Source organism: Lissotriton vulgaris, chromosome 9, assembly GCF_964263255.1.
Source record: "Lissotriton vulgaris chromosome 9, aLisVul1.2, whole genome shotgun sequence".
Classification (NCBI taxonomy): domain Eukaryota; kingdom Metazoa; phylum Chordata; class Amphibia; order Caudata; family Salamandridae; genus Lissotriton; species Lissotriton vulgaris.
Genome location: NC_141697.1, coordinates 585,541,835 through 585,561,906, shown reverse-complemented (window position 1 = coordinate 585,561,906; position 20,072 = coordinate 585,541,835). Strand labels below are relative to the sequence as shown.

At 47.3% G+C, this 20,072-nt stretch overlaps 1 protein-coding gene across 1 annotated transcript; it reads left to right on the top strand.

The window, feature by feature from the left end:
* The first annotated feature begins 815 nt into the window (after positions 1 to 815).
* On the top strand, positions 816 to 2,102 carry LOC147691883 (uncharacterized). The gene has a single exon (XM_086939485.1). It carries the CDS (start codon positions 816 to 818, stop codon positions 2,100 to 2,102), a length of 1,287 nt encoding a protein of 428 aa, XP_086795611.1.
* The last annotated feature ends 17,970 nt before the right edge of the window (positions 2,103 to 20,072 follow it).

Genomic DNA, 20,072 nt, shown 5'->3' with positions numbered 1-20,072 from the left:
CTGCGTCGACGGGACCGTTGACAGTCGTTCTGACGGCGAAATCTGCCGTCTCCGGATCATCGACGACGACGGTGACGACGTCGTTTGCTTCTGGATCGTCGACGACTGTCTCGTCGAAGTCATCCTCGTCGACGAAGGTTACTCAAAGTTTCAAGACTGTGCCGTCTGTCATTCTGATTGTATCGTCGTCGACGAAGAAGCCTTCCCCGTCGACGACCAAGTCATCGTCGACGAAGGGTGTGAAGAAATCACATTCGTTGACAGCCCCGTCGACGTCCACACCGTCGACGTCCACACTGTCCACGACCGCTCCGTCGACGGCCGCTCCGTCGACGACCCCGTCGACGACTGCTCCGTCGACGAAAAAGAAGTCATCTTCGTCGTCAACTTCGTCGACGAAGGCAACGTCAACGCCATTACCGTCGACGACTGTACCGTCGACTATAACGGATGCTGCCAGTGTGGCTCCATCGACGACTACTTCTCCGTTTGCCTCTTTGCCAATGTTGCCATTGTGGTCCACTGGATCTGCCAATGTTGAATCTCTTCACCAACGCCGCAAGGTGCCTGTGGACCAGGTTTCCATTTCCAGTGACCCACAGCCTCCCTCGCCTTTGTTTGCCACAGACTCGGAACAGGACTCAGAGGAAGATGTTCACGAATCATTTAGAGCAGCACGTAGTCCATCTGATTTGGTCATCAAATGCCAAGATTACAGTAACGATGATGAGGACCAGTATTTCCAGCAGGAATCTACGCCGGTTTAAGCTCCTACGGCGACGCTACCCTTGTCGCTTATCTCTAATCGCCAACATATGTTGGACGACTACAACAGACGTTTTCCGTCATCTCCACAAGTGCCTGCAGCCCCTGCTATTCTGCCACCGGTTACTATGCCGGCTCCAGTTCCTTTGGCACCTCTACCTGCTTCTGTTCCTCAAGTTCAAACATCTGTTCAGATACACACAACTGTGTATGCCGATGATGAGGATGAGGTTTCTCCTGACGACGAAGATGGTGAGGTTCGTGATGATGATGAGGATGACAATATGGCGGAGTGGGATAATTATCAAGTCCAAACACCGTCCCCATCTCTGGCCACACCAGGGGATTCTCCTCCTGTAGATATTGCGAGTTTCCATCAGTTGATGGACAGGGCAGCCCAACGCTTCAAATTGCCTAGAGTCCAAAGAGAGGAGGATTGTTTTTTCTATGACTTTAAAGACCAGCCTTTCAAACAAGTCCATACTGTGCCTATAATTGACTTTATTTGGGCCGAAGGAGTAAAATTGATGCAGACCCCTAATACACTTCCGGCTCAGATGCCCAGGCTGGAAAAGAAATATAAGGCACCTGTTGGCACTCCAGCGTGCCTCATTGGACAGCCAAAACCAGATTCAGTGGTTACACAAGCAGCTCAGCGTCGTTCACGGAATCCTGCATCGGCTATTACTGCCCCACCAGATCGCGAAGGTCATCGCATGGATGCTATAGGCCGCACATTTTCTACGATAGCTTCCACCACAGTGAGAGCGGCCAATGCTTTGGCCATTTTGGGGCATTACGACCGCCAAATGTGGGCTGACATGACAGCTTATGTAGCCTTAATTCCGGATGCTTCAAAAGCGGAGGCATTGCAACATCTCCAAGAAGGGGAGAGAACATCGAAGGAGATAATTGATTGTGCCATTGACATCGCCTGCACTGGTTTCCGGCAACTCGCTGGAGCAGCGGTTCTACATAGACAAGGTTGGTTGTGTTCCACATCTTTCCGACAGGAAGTACAGGCAAAGATCCTCAATATGCCATATGACGGCGAGTCTTTGTTTGGGGCTCATGTTGATGAAGCTTTACAGTCCATTAAAAAAGACACGGACACTGCTCGCTCTCTAGGAACTTTACAGTTTCGGAAACAGCCCTTTCGGGGTGCACGTGGACGCGGCACCTCGTCCACTTTTCGAGGAGGAAATACTCAGTACCGTTCCTACAACCAAGGCAACCATCGCTATCCAAACAACCAGCAGCAGTCTTCAAGACAACAGTCTTCTAAAACCTACAGGGGGAGATCTTCTTACAGGGGATCTGCTCCCAAGCGACAATGACCTGTCTTTACCCCAAAAAGTTGGAGGTCGAATCTCCCTGTTTTGTTCTCAATGATCCTCCATCACTTCGGACCGTTGGGTTCTGGACATCGTAGAGAAAGGCCATGCTCTGGAGTTCATCAAACTTCCTCCGCCCACCCCACCTTCCGGCCCACCACCAGCACACATCAGGGAACTTTTACATTAAGTTTGTCTTATGATACAGAAGGGTGCCGTCGAAGTGGTACCAAAGTCTCAAAGGAGAATGGTGTACATATAAGAGTGGTCCCCGTAAGGGAGGTGTATTGTAATAGACATACACTGAAGTGAAATTACTAAAGGAATCAATTAGACAAATATAAACAATAATTTTGGAATTGGTATATGTGATTTATTACCAAAACACAGCGTGAACGCTGATGACAATTAATGAATCAACTTTATACGAATTGACAAGCCCCAAGAGTAAGAAGGAAAGGTAGTGCTCTGGGAGGTGAAAAAGGAGTAAGAAATGTTGACACAGTTTTAAGAAGGTTATCATCCAAATTTAGTAACAGTACAAAACAATTAGAATGCAAGTGCCAAAAAATTAATAAGGCAAATTTCACACATAGTCAATAAATCATATTCAACGGTCACAGCTAATTGCATTGACGGATTGGGGGTGTGCCGGAATCTCAAGGAAGGAAAAGTCGACGTTTCGACCCCTATTAGTAGGCTAATTAAAGTCCTTAAGCGGGGTCTTCATCAGGACGTCATACTGGAGAGAAGGGGGGAGGGGCAGATCTGTGTGAAGAATAATTAGATATTAGTACATTAAAAGGACGACAGTTGTTCATCCTATGTATTAGGGAGAAGTTGAGTGAATTTACCATGGAGTACGGCCCAGCCGGGCTCTATACAGGATATGGCCGCCACACCAGAAAGTAGTGGTCAGTCCAACGCGGTGGGAACCTCAGCTACAGAGGAGACAAACAAAACTGTGAGATGGCTATTCTAAAGAATTAATAAAAGCTTCTGTCCTAAAGGGTTGGGTAGCACTCAGAAACATAAAGGAACCCGGTTCAGGAGTATTGAATGTCACATAGGGACATGGGTTATCCTGAAAATTACCTCTAAATGCTGTGCTCCTGCCTGTCAACCAGATCTTAATGCGATGCAAGGATACAATTAATAAATGAATGTGGCGCTGCTTCAGTCTTCAATATTCAACTGGAAAGAGAGAGTAAGATACTAAGTGTGGTAAACATGCATAGTAAACGCTACAGATGTGTAGCCAACGAGCGAGTCTTGTGTTTTCACAGATTCAGTGACTAATACTCACAAGAAAAATGAGGCGTAGAGCCTTTAATCAATCTCCGTCATACAAGAGGAGCGGAGTAGTAAACACACGGACTGAATCAGAGCGGGGTTGCACCTCCGGCGCTCGCGTGTAAATTCTGAAATAAGGGATACATTTGTATCGCTTTAAAGTTAAACATCAAGCGAGTCGCGTGCATTCCCGACACCGAAAATAGCATTTACTCACATCAAAATGAAGCGGGCAGCGCTGTTTCGGAAAACATGCTTGGACCTCCGGCGCTTGCGTATGAATCCTAAAGGCAAGGGTACAGTTGTATCATTTTTGTGTAAACACACGGATAGAATCAGAGCGGGCTTGCACCTCCGGCGCTCGCGTGTGAATTCTGAAATAAGGGATACATTTGTATCGCTTTAAAGTTAAACATCAAGCGAGTCGCGTGCATTCCCGACACCGAAAATAGCATTTACTCACATCAAAATTAAGCGGGCAGCGCTGTTTCGGAAAACATGCTTGGACCTCCGGCTTGCGTATAAATCCTAAAGGCAACACTGTGGCTGAAGAGACAAGTTACTCACAGCACAGGCAAGCAGCGTAGTCTGCATCGGTATGGCCACGAACTCCGCAACGGCTTGAGTGCGGAGTTTGGGGAGTGGCCAAAGTGGGAGATGCATCATAGAAATAAAGGAGTTACTTCCGAACTGGGTGTACATATCCGGATTGAATTAAAATTGTGCTATAATTTCAGGGTTATGTAGAACGTATTATAACAAACTCACAGTCACTGGTGCATCTCTCACACAGGAGGATGAAAGGAGAATGGGATTTTATTCTCGTTTTTTCCTTGTCATAAAGAAGACGCTGGATTGGAGTCCGATATTGGATTTACGAGCACTCAACAAATATCTCAAGTGCCAATCCTTCCGCATGTTAACGCTGGTGGAGATCTTACGACTACTCTCAGTGGGGGATTTCATGGCAACTATCGACCTCCAAGACGCCTACTTCCATGTCCCTATTCTACCGCGACATCGGAAGTATTTACGTTTCCGTGTGGGACGGAGGGATTTCCAGTTCAAAGTACTGCCTTTCGGCCTACGTTCAGCCCCTCGCGTCTTCACGAAGGTGTTGGCTCCTCTGGTAGCTTATCTACGGCTTCAGGGTGTACAGATTTTTCCTTACCTGGACTACTGTCTCCTAAAATCTCAGTCTTGTACACAGCTGCTTCAGGACACTCGCCTTTGCCAGAAGGTGTTTCGCTCCCTCGGTCTATCCATCAACGTGGCCAAGTCCCAATTACATCCAGCAACCTGCAAGAACTTTTTAGGGGCCACGTTAAATACGGCTCTAGCAAAAGCATTTGTATATCAGGAACGACAACAACAAAAGATTCTTCAATTGGTGTCTCTCTTGCGCGCAAGATAGTCCGTTTCTGTCTGACTATTAAAATCATTTCTAGGAATAGCGCCATCGTGCTTTGCATTGATCCCAAATTGCAGATTACGGACACGTCCCATTCAAGAGGAACTACATGGACAGTGGCGCCAGGTCACCGGTTCCTTCAACGACATAGTCTGTGTCACCGCCTGCATGAGAGCGGCCCTCAAATGGTGGGCGAGGCCATCCAATCTTTCGACAGGGTTGTCGTTCCTTTCCATCACTCCAGAACTGACTCTGACGACGGACGCCTCGTTGGAAGGATGGGGTGCTCATCTTCAAGGCCTGTCTATAAAAGGCAAGTGGACTTTGCCTCAGAGAGCCTGATGGCCATTTTTATGGCGCTCAAGTCCTTTCATCTCTTGATCCAAGGAGAGGCAGTCCTTATTCAGACGGACAACACAACCAGCATGCATTATATAAACAAGCAGGGCGGAACAAAGTCACCAATTTTGTCGCATCTGGCGCAGTCGATCTGAGACTGGGCTGTGAGTCATCAAGTCACTCTCACCGCAGTCCATCTACCAGGAGTTTCCAACATCCTAGCGGATTCCCTCAGCAGGTCCACGTCATCGACCCACGAGTGGGAGTTGCACCATCAATCACTCAAACTGATTTTTCGGAGCTGGGGGCATCCACTGCTAGATCTCTTTGCTACACCACAGAACCGGAAATGCCCCTCTTATGCAAGCTGGCATCCCTACCGAGGATCACAGGGCAATGCCCTTTTGATGAATTGGTGCAATCTCTTTGCTTACGCTTTTCCTCCAATCCCTCTGGTGCCTCGGGTATTGTGGAAAATGCGGAGACAGCTTTGTCACATTCTTCTGATTGCCCCCAGATGGCATCGTCAGGTTAGGTTTTCAGAGCTACTTCTTCTATCTTTGTCCTCAGGTGGACCTTCTCACGATGAACAGGGGTCAGATCTGCCATCCAGACCCCTCCTCTCTGAACTTGTCAGCTTGGAACCTGAGCACCTTGAATTTGCACGCCTAGCCATCCCACCAGACTGTAGAGACATACTCGCACAGGCTAGAGCTCCGTCAACGGTTAAAACCTATAAACTTAAATGGAAGAGATTCTGCCATTGGTGCGTAGCTGCTGGGTTCCATCCCATTCATTCCACGCCTGCGCAGCTCCTTCCATTCTTTCTACAACTTGCTCAGTCTGGACTCTCGCATTCAACTTTGAGAGTTTTTCTGGCGGCAATTTCCCGCTTCCGTCAGGATGGCGTCACTTCCCTTTGTTCTTCCATAATAATACGCCAATTTTTCTAAGGATTATTTCGCAAGTTCCCACCAATTCGACGCCCTCCTCCTACTTGGCACCTTAACATCGTGTTGTCACAACTTATGAAAGCCCCTTTCAAACCTATACACAAGGCAGACTTGAAGTTTCTCACTTGAAAGGTTGCTCTTCTCCTTGCGCTGACATATTCTCGTCGCATAAGTGATATACATGCCTTCACTATAAATCCTCCATTTCTGCAGTTTCAACCTGATTGTGTAGTGCTTCGTACTAATCCCACGTTCCTGCCTAAGGTGCCTTCAGATTTCCACATCAACGAACCTGTTCTCCTGAAGACTTTCCACAGTCTCCAGCGGAGCAGCGTTTGCACTCCTTGGACATTAAAAGGTGCTAAAAGTTTTACATCAGCAGAACAGCCCCTTTTAGTAAAGCTGATCAACTGTTCATAGCTTATGGACGATTCCACAAGGGATGTCCAGTTACCAAACCTACAATTGCTCTTTGGGTTTCCTCGGCCATCGCTTTCTGCCATCAACAGGCAGGCAAGCCTCTTCAGTTTTCAGTAAGGGCTCATTCGACCAGAGCGATGTCGTCTTCAACTACCCTGTTCGCCGGTGTGCCGCTGCATCAGATCTGCAGAGCAGCCACGTGGTCAAGCAGGCACACGTTTACGAAACATTACTGCCTGGGTGCCATCAACGAAGCAGACACTGCAGTGGGACAGGCTGTGCTTCGCAATCTTTTTCAATAAGATGAGCCTCTGTTTTCCCTCCTCCATTATGGTTTGCCTTATTATTGTATGTTTTGGATGACTATACGCATATTGGTTTTATAGGTCTATGCATGTGTATCATGACTGGGAAGTTTTTTTCCGATATTACTGCTTTCTATTCTATATTCAAGCATGTGATCTATGAAAGACACCCTAATACTGGAGAAGAACAATTGTTACTTACCTGTAAACAGGTGGTTCTCCAGTATTGGTGTCTTTCATAGATTCACATGCGACCCACCCTCCTCCCCTCAGAGGCTCTCTTCTCCTCATACACTCTGTGGTCACTCTTGTGCTACGAAAATCTGAGGTGTTGAGCTCTGAGGAGAAGGTTCTGGAGGTCTGCTGGCACCTGATTGGCTACAGTTCGGACCAACATAATGACAGAAATAGGCTACAAGTGTTTTTTCTCTATTCATGGTTTCCTATGAGGAATTATGTCTAGGCATTTACTGCTTGTTTTTTCTAATATGTATTTCATCTGTTATGTTTTACATATTATTGGTATATTATTGCTATTTTATTTACCATGGGACTCCCACTCCAACGACGGTGAATATTCAAGCATGTGAATCTATGAAAGACACCAATACTGGAGAACCACCTGTTTACAGGTAAGTAACAATTGTTCTACCTGACTATGGTTACCCCAGAATTTTTTGGCTAGTGTTTATCTGGTTTTCGACTTAGTTGGCCTGGAATCCTGCTAATCAGGGCCCCAGGCTATCTGTTCTCTCTTTAAAATTGACTCCATGTACCCTAAGTACATCTCCAATTGGATACTGGGTCACCTTATGAGCCCCTGTACAATGTACTATAGGTACCCAGGGCATAGGTGCATCCAAGGCCTACCAGGGGCTGCAGCATGTATTATGCCACCCCTGGCTGGCCACCCAAATTGACACAACTGGCTGATCACTCAGCTGGGGCAAGGTGGTGTAATCACCCCTTGCTTAGATATAGTATACCTATGTCTAAACCTATATCTGGACACATATGCACCTATAAGTCACTTGTATGGCAGGTCTTAACAATCCTGGAGGCAGAGTGCTTGGTTTTATGTGAGATGGTGCTCCAGCATGAGCTGAGCCTGTCTGCAGCTTTCGGAACCATGTCCTTATAGCTGTTCTAGGATATTGCCATACCATATACCCTTTTGCCCAGGCCTCCCCTCCCGGTTAAATGCTAACTATGGTTTGGCTTTATCAAAACATGTCGTGTTAGGTGTCATATGCTTTGGAATACTACCCCCTCGCCAGTCCTGGCGACGGGATAGCAGTCCACCCTTCTAGAGGGAGAAGAGATGTTACTTACCTTAAACGCGGTTAAAATCAACCAGAGCCTCAGCATCACAAAATGGATGCTGCTGCCACAGACACAAGTCTGGCCTCCTGCTGCTGACCGAAACACCGGCAGGGGAGGCCTGGGCAAAAGGCTTCCTGTCACAGGGAGGTGCTAGCACCACCCAGACAGGAGATAGTGGATTGGGGCAGGGAGGGCTGAATGAAACTAGACACTGCCTGGGGCACACAAGGTGTCCCATGCATAGCCCAGCTCAAACCTGTGCTGGGGCACTCCAGTCCCAGCTCTGGCACGAAACTGGACTTAGGGAAAGGGGTGTAACCACCCCCTTCCTGGGTCTCACCCATAGGGGGGACCTAGCAGGTGATCCAGCCCCTTGATTTGGAATAAAGGTAGGAGCTGTGCCCTTAGACTTTAGATCATCCTGACTGAAACTTTGATATGAAACTCTGGACCCTTCGACATCCTACTCGAGGTAGAAGACTGAAGAATCTCCCTTGTGGTCAAGGAGTGACCACCCTGCACAAGCAGGCACCATCAGCGCTCAAAGGTTCTCTTTGTTGTTGCTCCCGCTGGAGCTCGGACAACAGAGACCGACAAGAACTGGGCTCCCAGACATCCAACAGCCCGATCCACAGCCCCAGCAAAGCTGAGACCCGTGGAGGTGACGTGAGACGTGGGAGCGGCCATCTTGGGAAGCCAGCAAAGTGCTTCCTGTGCAGCTCCCGAGGCACCCTCGAAGCTGTGCATTGGGGATTGAGAAGCCCCAGCCCGAGCAGCCTTTGCACCGAAGATCACCTCTCCACACTCACCGAGTGCTGCGTGGGGCCCTTTTGCATTTTCCTGCTTGACGTGTCTGTACGGTCACTTGCCCATTGGCTAGTGGCCTCTGTGACGATGAAAATTGCAAAAAACACAGTTGATGGACAAAATGTAGAACAATGTCATACATTCACCCCAGTACAAGGATCTGGGCCTAAATCCATCGTTTTTTTGCACTCCACACCACCCTGGGTTACACACTGGCTATAACATGTGACGATGTATGTATGTATGTATGTATGTATGTTCTTATATAGCGCTCGACTTACCCTTGGGCATCTTGGCGCTTGCCTTGGGAACCCGTCCTGGCTCTTTCCCTGTGAGATAACCCGTACTGGGCATCCCCAGGGTGAAAGCCAGGCATCCCGCCGCGGGGGGCCGTAGTGGAGATTAAGCAAGCTATTGCCCAGAGTTGCAGAGTGTGAACCCGTGATTCGAGTAGGCACCGAAGTGAGAATTATCAAGTCCGTGGACACTTGGGCTCAGACCCTGCCGCGTCGGGAATTGAACCCTGGTCCCGGGTCTGACCTCTGCTTCAGGGTATGCCTGCTCTAACCAGTGAGCCACACTTGAACCTACGAATTTTCACTGCTGCTCTGGTTGCACCAGACTGGCCCTTGCTCCCCTGAAAAGGAGCAGCCGATCAGACCTTGCTCATCTGATCCAGAAGCCATCTCCAATTCCTGCTTGGGTTGCATTTGCCAAGGCCTGTTGACTCTGATTCGAGAGCCAACACCGCCGACAGCGAGAACCTTTGTGGGACAGTCCGTGTCGTCGATCCCTCCTGGTCCACGTGGCAGCGGAGACAAACTTCACGACAGCACCTGATCGCAACCCGACATTGCCTGGGTCCTTCCTGGTTCCTTCCTGGTCACTGGCTAGTGACCCAGACTCTGTCCCCTCTGCTTTCAGGTACTCTACATCTTCGATCCACCCTTGGATCCAACCGGACTCTTCTCTCCTGGTCGCCTGCAGCATCTTTTCACCAAGGCTCCATAGAACTTCACGACGAAACCCGACGCACTTTGACACCTATGCACCGCTTCCTGTGGGTGAGGTAACAAAGCTACTATGGTGCCCCTGTAGAGATTTACATCCCTAGTGTCCTAGTTTTAAGTGGCTAAGTTCTAGTCCAGTCGGAAGACTTCCAAATCTGTAACTTTCTAACTTTTATGCACCATTGACTTCTATTGGTGCACGCGTGTGCCTATTGACACTGCACCTGCATCCTGTGGGCCTCCCCCGACCTAACTTCGGTTAGTCCAGTGTAGCCCCGGCGATTCCCAAGGCCCTAGACCTTTCCATTGTTCGTGACGTGGTTCTTATACCACTATTTTAGTATATGGTTTGAGTGGCCACCAGGGCCTATCCATATTTGTGCAACTTTTGTATGTTATATGAAGTACTTTGTTTAACGCTTGTGCTTCTGCCCTCATAAAGAGTGCCGAGGATTATTCTAGTAATAAATACATATATTTTATAATATTTAACTTGTGTGGTGTCCTTTCATTTGGTATTAAAGGGATTGCATATGGTAAAACAACTGGCTTCACATGCCCTCTTGAGTTTAGCCTAAGACTGCGTTTGTCCATATTACCAATAGGATAGCTGGTCTATAAGGTTGACTTACAACCAATCTCCATAAAGGTCGTTTGGACTGGTGCAAGGTGCTCACTAGAATAGTGAACATCATATACCAGGCCAACTTCTCACATGCTCTAAGCTTCAAGAGTCTAGTTTGAGGACTTTGATGTGGTGGCTAGCGTAAATGATGTATGTGGAGAAAATGGAGAAGTGAAGTATAACAATTTGTGGATCAATGAATATGCCAAGGATGAGGAACTGAACTTAGTTGAAAAAAAATACCTTGTGAAAGGTTTGCCCAATATCAAAAGTCTTGTTGGTACTTTGCATTCATTTGCACAAGTTGCATCTGAGTTGTCCACTTACGGTGAATTATTGTTTCGTAATGACAAATGTATGCCACCTGTGAATTTGCGGAACCGACTCCTTGAATAGTGTCATCAGGGACATATGGAAATGACTGCGTTGAAAAGTAAAAAATGCGGACATTACTGGTGGCCAGGGGTGGATGCTGAGGCTAATTGCCTTGTATGACAGTGAGATGTGTGTAAAGTTGCAATAAAAATGACAAGACCCAGGTACCCCCATGCAAGTAACTCCATGGCCAGAATGTGCCTGGCAAAAGGTGGAGTTCGACACTACAGAACCCTTGAAGAATTTACCAGAAATGCATGATTTGCAATGGTACTTTTAGATTATCATTCAAAGTGGCCAGGGGTGAAGTTTGTGGAAGGCGTAAACACTTGCGCTGTGATTGAATTCTTCATGGAAGCATTTAGTAGAGAAGCTTCCCTGATGAATTGATTACAGACAATTTCTCAAGACTCATAGGATAAGGCAGGAACGTACAGCCTTATATGACCCGCAATGCAATAGTTTGGTTGACCGATTTAATTGTTATTTGAAGTAAAGTATTAATTTGCCAATGGTTGGAAACATTCCCTTCATCGTATCTCTTTGTGAAATATTGTGAACATATTGAATCACGCCACACACGGTCACAAGCGTATCACCCATTATTTTGATGAAAGGGAGACAACCCACTTCCTTGATCTGCGCATGGTGGTTCAAGATCTAATTTTCTGAAAACAAGGTGATGAATGAGCAAGATATGAATTAAGTCAGAAGAGTGTGTAAAAAGCAGTGCCAGTCAAAAAACAATATGGCATGGCACATAAAGTTACTTCGTGCAACACAGCTATGGGTGACTTTGTGAGAATAAGATGGGGTAAAAGAATGAGTAAAGAATAATGCTTGTTTCATTGTTACTTTTAGATACCCCTGACAAAGGGCTTGAAATTGCCTGAAATGCCCGAAATGCATTGGGTTAATAAAAAACTGCTTCTGATGAACGTTTTCCTCTGTACTTATTCTTGGAAAAATGTCCGGAGGGACCAACTGGAACATGAGAAACCTTAGGAAATTAGCTGGATACCTTGCATGTGGAATCAAACAGAAGGATCCGTGAGCAAAACAGGATGAAAGAAAGGAAAACCAGGATTAAAATTGTATAAACTGAGGAATTGTGCAAGGAGCATTTTGCTGTGCCACTGGATTAGGGGCGGAGAGTCGCCCCAGCATATAGTGATTTAGTATTCAGGTGCCACCAGGGCAAGACATTATATCCGTGAGCATGCAACATAGAACAAATATTGCGGACCAATAATGAAGAATTATTAATAAAAGAGGTGTGCATTCCCTATCATTGAAAATATGAGGAGGCACACACAGAGAAGGCTCTTGAAAGTCTGAAGTGGGGAGAGGAGTTGGCCTAACAGCTAATCACATTAAATAAATAAATAAAATAGGGCGTCGACCTTAACCCCTCTACTGCACCGGTGATTTTGCGGAAGTGCGGCACTTCCGCAAAACAGGCAGGGCTGCGTCGGCCATTGGCCGACGGCAGCACCAGCTAAATAGCCAATGGCCGACGGCAGCACTTAAAGAGTTAAATCTGGGAAACTGGGTTCGAGTCTCGGCAATGACGCTGAACATCCCGTGATTCTGGGCAAATCACTTAATCTCCCCGTGCCTCACAAAAATGAATGTTTGTCCTCGGGCACAAGTTCTAAAAAAAAGAAGTGGGGGACTCTATGACCGGAAGTGACGTCACGACAGGAAGTGACGTCACGAAAGGTGGCTTGCACCATCGGGCTCATTGCTTCCCCTCGCTCACACCTTAGATGCTATTGCATCTGAGAAGTCAGCGCGTGAGCAGCGTGCTGTGAGCTCCGATCTCATCCCAGAGAGGCCAAACAGTGAAGTCCAGCTGTTTGACAGGGGGGACGGCGTCCACCCGGTAAAAAGAGTGGGGGGACACCGTCCACCCGCGTGGTACCCCGACTCGAGCCCTGTGTGTCCTCATGTAACGTAACTGGTGCAATGTACAGCGCTCCCTGTTAAAAAAAAAAGCATTTACAATGCAATAGGTCTCGCAGCATTAAAGTTGGAGTTACTGGCATTGTAAATGACAATGCTTTGCATTAATTTTTTTTTTTTAATTTGCAATTGGTATATAAACATTGTTTGTGAATGGTTAGCCGTTGCTTATGCTAAGCAAAGTTGGCAGTAATATAGAGTGCTAGTCTTGCTTATTCTAAGCATGCTGATTTAAACAAGACTTATTGCATTGCAAATGCTTTGGTGAATAACTTTTGTGAAGATTATGTTTATTGTATTTTATTGTGACGAAAATCCAAGAACAGAAGTGAAATATTAACATCTTTTTGTGACATTTGTAATAAAGCTTGAAACATTGAGAGAACATATTTAAACCAGTTATTGTTGAATGGTTGCAAAGATTGATGCTGTGGTGGCGCTGAGTGATGCTGTGGCATTCAGTGATGCGGTGGTAGCTCAAAGTGATGTTGTGGTGCCCCTAAGTGATGCTGTGGTGTTGCTGAGTGATGCTGTGATAGATAGATAGAGTGAGTGCGATAGATAAATAGAGTGAGGGCGATAGATAGAGGGAGGGCGATAGATAGATAGAGGGAGGACGATAGAGGGAGGGCGATAGATAGATAGATAGATAGATAGATAGATAGATAGATAGATAGATAGATAGATAGATAGATAGATAGATAGATAGATAGATAGATAGATAGAGTGAGGGCGATAGGGCGATAGAGAGATAGACAGATAGATAGAGTGAGGGCGATGGATAGGTAGATAGAGTGGGGACGATAGATAGAGTGAGTGCGATAGATAGACAGAGTGAGGACAATAGATAGATAGACAGATAAAGTGTATTTATGTTGCATTGAGTAGAGTGTAAGTATGAAGTGTGTAATTATATGGCACTGAGTGGTATTATGTGGAGTGTACTTATGTTGCATTGAGAAGAGTGTAATTATGTGGTGTGTAATCATGTGGCACTGAATGGCGATATGGGGAGTGTATGTTGTATTCAGTAGAGTGTAATTTTGTGCCGTGTAATTATGTGGCACTGAGTGGTATTTGGAGTGTATGTTGCATTGAGTGCAGTGTTATTATGTGGCATGTAATTATGTGGCACTGGGTGGTATTTGGAGTGTATGTTGCATTGAATGCAGTGTAATTATGTGGCGTGTAATTATGTGGCACTGAGTGGTATTTGGAGCGTATGTTGCGTTGAGCGCAGTGTAATTATATAGCATATAATTATGTGGCACTGAGTGGCATTGTGCGGAGCGTGTGTTGCATTGAGTAGAGTGTAATTATGTGGTGTGTAATTATGTGGCACTGAGTGGTATTTGGAGTGTATGTTGCATTGAGTGCAGTGTAATTATGTTGCATATAACTATGTGGCACTGAGTGGTATTTGGAGTGTATGTTGCATTGAGTGCTGTGTAATTGTGTGGTGTGTAATTATGTGGCACTGAGTGGGATTTGGAGTGTATGTTGCATTGAGTGCAGTGTAATTATGTGGTGTGTAATTATGTGGCACTGAGTGGTATTTTGGAGTGTATGTTCCATTGCAGTGTGTGTGAGGGTGCAGAGTGTGAGGGTGCAGAGTGTGTGAGGGTGCAGAGTGTGTGAGGGTGCAGAGTGTGTGAGGGTGCAGTGTGTGTGAGGGTGCAGTGTATGGTGCTTGTTCCAATGGCACCTGCAAAGGGAGTATTTGCACGTATGGTCACTCATGGCCTCATATTCCATGCAACTGAATGTAAAAGTGTGACTGCCTTATAGAAGTACAAATATGCAAAGAGGGGCCTAAGTGAAAGAGTCTTTAAGTCAGATACCCTGGAATCTTCAAACAGATAGACTGCTGGAAGTTATTTACTGGGAGATGCAAAGGGAAACCTAAAAGGTTATATCAGGATTCACCACAAATTGTAGATGAGGAAAGATGTGTGTGAGTCGAATACAGACCATAGCTGTTTAAATGTATTTGCTGCCTAAAAATTCAGGAATGTTGAAAAGAAACACAAGTAGAGTTTAATGGGGTTTTCTCATTCTTCTTGAAATTTACCTCAGGAATATTATTATATTGCACTGTTGTTCCTGCAGATTTGACTTCTTTTCCCCTCAGAAACTCGGAAATGTTTTTGCAGTTTTTTATCCTTAGATTTCATTGACCTCCAATTATTACAATTAAACCAAAGTACACTGTCTGATGGGCAGACTAGATGCTTTAGGCACAGCCGATGGTTATTTATTTGTGAAAAGTGAGATGTCAAACAAAAAATTACACTAAGTGGCTAACTTTTTTTTTTGTAAGGTGTTTTATCTCCTTTATAGATGTTCTATCTGAGGACATCACAAACGGAAACAATGCAAGATGCATACACTCTAAAATGCTGTGAACGGTAGAGGCTCCTTTGCTTTCCACACCTATTGGGTAGATCGTTGAGACTTCAAATAAAAGTAATCCGAGAAGTTTCTGAATACGAAGTGCTCACAAGTGTGACCCGACACGCTCTTTGTTAAGACTTCCTAGTACACATGACCCTATTCAAACATTCCACAGTGAGTGCTCCAATCAAGGAGCTTCGGGTCGAAAGACAGAACATAAATGTACTATGTCATCCTTATATGAATGCTTTCAAGTTGCAGAAAAACACAATTTGTATAGAAATATGGAACAAAATAGTATACTGGTTAAAGCGCAGAATAAAAGAATTAAAGACCCCACGTGGGCTGGGCAGAATCACTCCTTTCCAGTGTTTCGAGAAGAAAAACAACCCACACGTGGAGCACTCCCTCCGTATTCTCGGGAACTTGTTTGTGCTGTCAGGTGTGAGTCACTGCTGTTAAAAAAGTTATAACCGAGTATGCGTGGTACACACGAGGAGGGGATTGCAGTCCGGTCACGGAGAGCCTTGTTGGGGGATATCCCATGTACCCTAATCCCAGAGAGATGAAAGTTATCAAAGACCAGGCTACCCAGAACAAGGAGCAGTAATGTCTTATTCTGGAATAAACTGCTTGCTAAAGAGAAGATGATGGACTGAGCATTGAAACTTTTCAGGCACTCAACCCCATGTGACTCTTAGATCTGGGTAAACCCATCATTGTTATTCTGCTCACTTTGCTACCCCAGCTCAAACCCAGCATAACAGTCGTGACCCTGTTCCTCATGAGAACAGTCCAGCCCGGTTCTCCCTGGACAAGAAACAAGCATCCTAGGACCGATTTCATCAGAAAGGTTAGCTTGAATTCAGTCAGTTATATGTGTGAACAGCTATCCATCTAGTAACAGTCTTGGTGGTATCAGAAAGGGAGAAACAGTATTTTGAAATGATATTGTTGAGACATCTCTTCCTGCGCAAAGTGAGGTCAGTGCCCACTATCTATGCTAAACCCTTATTTGTTCAGAGCAAATTCTCCAACAACAGGTTAAAATCAGGTGATGGGACAGTTTGGTCAGTCCGTGCCACCATAATGTATTTAAGCATCCTGGCTCCCAAAATTGCCCCTCTTGATCGCTGCAACTCAAAGGGATGCTTACTGAGCCTCCTGCAAAAGTCCTTCCACGGCTGTGCAAGCATACCGCTCCCAGGTGCATGGCTACGCAAAGCTAAAAAGCGTAGCATGTTCGAGACAGCGTTTAACCCCACCCTCTGCTCTACAAGTTGTTTCTAACCTCGGATCATGACAGGAAAGTGAAAATGCAATTGAAAGTACATTTTCTAACTGTGTCAGCAGAGAAGACTACGGCCCTAAATACGTAAAGCTTTCCAGTTTCGCTGTCAACCGTAGCACGATTGCCTATGCTCATGGTTTCACCGCGCTAATGATTCAGGTCACAGTCTGTGGCTGCCGCAGGAACCTCTCGAGGTCGAAGCTGCCGCCAGAACTAGGAGCTCCATAAGCCCCTCGGGCCGCCCCGCTTCCGCCGTCTTCCATCAGCCCGAAAACGTGTACCGACCTGGCCGCCGCCTCAACTGTCAACCGCTTCACCTGGAGCGACCAGTATGCAGCCAATCGACTCTTGCTATGTCATGGGACACGCTCATCACGGGACTTGGGGCCAACCAGAGTCACGGGATTTTGGGCTAACCACTACACAGGCAACTTGGGAAACCAGGAAAACAAAAACGTAGCGTCATCTCTACGAACCCCCAATCGATTTAAAATCGAATCTTTTAACTTGGGAATTAACTTCTGTTCTGCTTTATCAAACCACAAATGAATTTAGTATGCTTCTTAAAAACTCCGTCAAGTATAATAGACTTGTTTACGCTTCGATAGTCGCAAAGTCTCAAACAAGCTTAGTATCCGGGCTGGGAGGAGTGGGAGGGCGGGGGCTGCCTGCGCATGCGCAACATTTTAAAGTTTCGCTTTGAGGTCGGAGCGCGAGCCCGGAGCGACAGCGAAGTGCCGTACCGTACCTGAAGTCCCGGGGCCCAGGAGGGGGCCCGGGCGAAGACCAGCGCACGTGGACACCGACTTGTACTTAGGAGCTCTTTATTATTATCTCTTGCTTGGTCCCCGTCCCTACTCTAACTGCCCTTTCCTGTTCCTGACCCCACCTCTTCCCCTCAGCCCACCTAGTTCCTCCCACCCCAACTACTAGACCGTCAACAATACAACATCTCCCCCCTTCTTAACAAAATAGCAAAGTGAACTTAGTCCATTTCAACAATCAGTCTTTTTGGAGGCTGTACCTGGCGTCGTGGGCGACCCGAGGTGGTCACAGCAGTCTCGACCACGGGGTATGGTTCCGGGCGGGGTGCCGAGTCAGGCGCGCTTGCCTCGGGGTGCTCAGCGTTCTCCGGCACGGAGGCAGGGGGCGTGCAGTCACGCTTCTCAGGAGGGCATTTCTTAAAGTGGGAAGCGTTTCGAGTGACCCGCCTGTTTTCTGACTCTGCAGTCACCATTGTGCCTTTCTGCTGCACCACTGTAAGAGGTTCGTTTCTGAAACGACAGTCAGTTTTCTGGCGCTGTTCTTGTTTGACAAGGACTCTGTCGCCCTCCTTGAGAGAAGGGGATCGGGCCCTCCGTTTAAAATCCGCATGTTCCTTCATCTTCTCTTTGTTATATCGATCGGTTGCAGCCATGTCTTCGATCTGATGGTCTGAGAGGGGCTTCTTCAGTGCACCTTCCCAGGTTGGGATCCGAGTTCTGGGTGTCCTCCCGAGCATGAGAGTGGCAGGGCAGACACCCGTCGTGGAGTGGGGAGTGGTTCGGTATGCACAGAGGACTTCATTCAATGCTGCTTGCAGGTCCCTTTTTTCAGCCGTGGCCCGTTGGAAGGTCTTCTTGATGGTGGACATGAAGCGTTCGACAGTTCCATTGGCTTGAGGCCAGAGCGGGGTGACCCTGCGGTGTTGGAAATCCATCTGCTTCGCGAAGTCACTGAATTCGTGCCCGTTGAACGGGGGCCCATTGTCCGTTTTGATGATTCTGGGAACACCCCAGGTTGCGAAGACTTCCTCCAGCACTTTAAGGGTACAGGCGGCATTGGTGGACGGGATGAATTGAGCCACTGGAAACCGTGAATATTCATCTACAATGGCGATCACATATTTCCCTGACTGCAGGGGCCCGTAGAAATCCATTGCAACTTCCTGCCATACACCGTCAGGTAGCGGGGTCATTTGGAGCGGTGCTGGTGGCGTGCTGGGACCAGTTAGCTGACAGGGATGACAGTCTTTGAGAGTGGCTTCGACTATCTGGTCTAGCGCAGGAAACCAGACGCGCTCCCGGAGTGCTCTCTTGGTGGAGACGACCCCACGATGACCTTCGTGAGCTAGATCAACTACGCCTTGTCTGAGGGTGGCCGGGATGACTATGCGGTGGTCTCTTAGAAGAAGGCCATCTTCAGTGATTGAAAGTTCATCAGCAACGTGTCGGAACGCTTGGAGTTCACTTCTGACCTCGGAGTTTTCTTCGTCATCTTGCGGATGATGTCTCCACCTGTTGGACAGTATGCGCTTCATCACGATCTGCAGGACGGCGTCTTTGTTGGTTGCTTCGCGGATGGTGTCCATTGGTATGGCTGGAGGGCGAGCATGGTTCGAGACGAAGTGGATGTATTCTTCGGCTATGGATGAAGTCGGTGCTGGAGAGTCTTGGGGGTGGCGAGACATGTAGTCAGCAGGGTTGTCACCCTTCCCCGGTTTGTGAATGATTGTAAAGGTGTATTCCTGCAGCCGGAGGCCCCACCGCTCAATCCTGGGGGGCATCTTGCTCTTCGGGTTACCGTATATTGTCACGAGTGCCTGATGGTCGGTAATGAGCGTGAAGTGCTTCCCGTAGATGAAGATGTGAAAGTGCTCACACGCCCATACGACCGCCAGGCTCTCCTTCTCAGGCTGAGAGTACTTCCTTTCCGGGTCCGTGAGGCTGCGGCTGGCGTAGGCGATTATTCTCCGTTGGTCAGAATCGTCGTCATATTGAGCCAGGATTGCACCCAGGCCTACGGGACTGGCGTCTACGGTGATCTCTGTTTTGCGTTTGGGGTTGAAGTAGGACAGACAGTCGGATGATTCAACTGCCCGTTTAATGTCTCTAAAGGCACGCTCGCAGTCTGAGGTCCACTCAAAGGGCTGGTTGGATTTCGTGAGGAGTCTCAGAGGATGACTTATTGTGGCGTAGTCGCGGATGTAACGAGCACAGTAGCTCGCCATCCCAAGAAAGGAGCGTAGATCGTTTACATCCTCAGGGCTCTTGGTATTGTTGAGCACAGCCACCTTGTCGGGATCTGGTCTCATGCCGTTGGATGAGAAAATGTGTCCAAAGAATTTCAGTGTCGATTGGTGAAACTCGCACTTGTCCTTATTGAGAGTCAGGTTTGCATCTAGCAGGGCCCTGCAGACGCGGTCAAGGGCGATGTCGTGCTCTCGAAGATTGGCGCCATACACCAGAATGTCATCGCTGTAGTTAAGAGAATTTGGAATGTGGTGGATGATAAGTCGAATTGTCTCTTGGAAAAGTTCAGCTGCTGAGGACACACCAAAACTGAGGCGTTTGTATCGGAAGAGGCCGAGGTGTGTGGCGAACGTGGTGATGGAGCGAGAGTCGTCATCTAGCTCGAGCTGGTGATATCCCTTGTTGAGGTCTAGCTTGGAAAAGACCGTGGCTCCATTGAGGGCTGTAATCA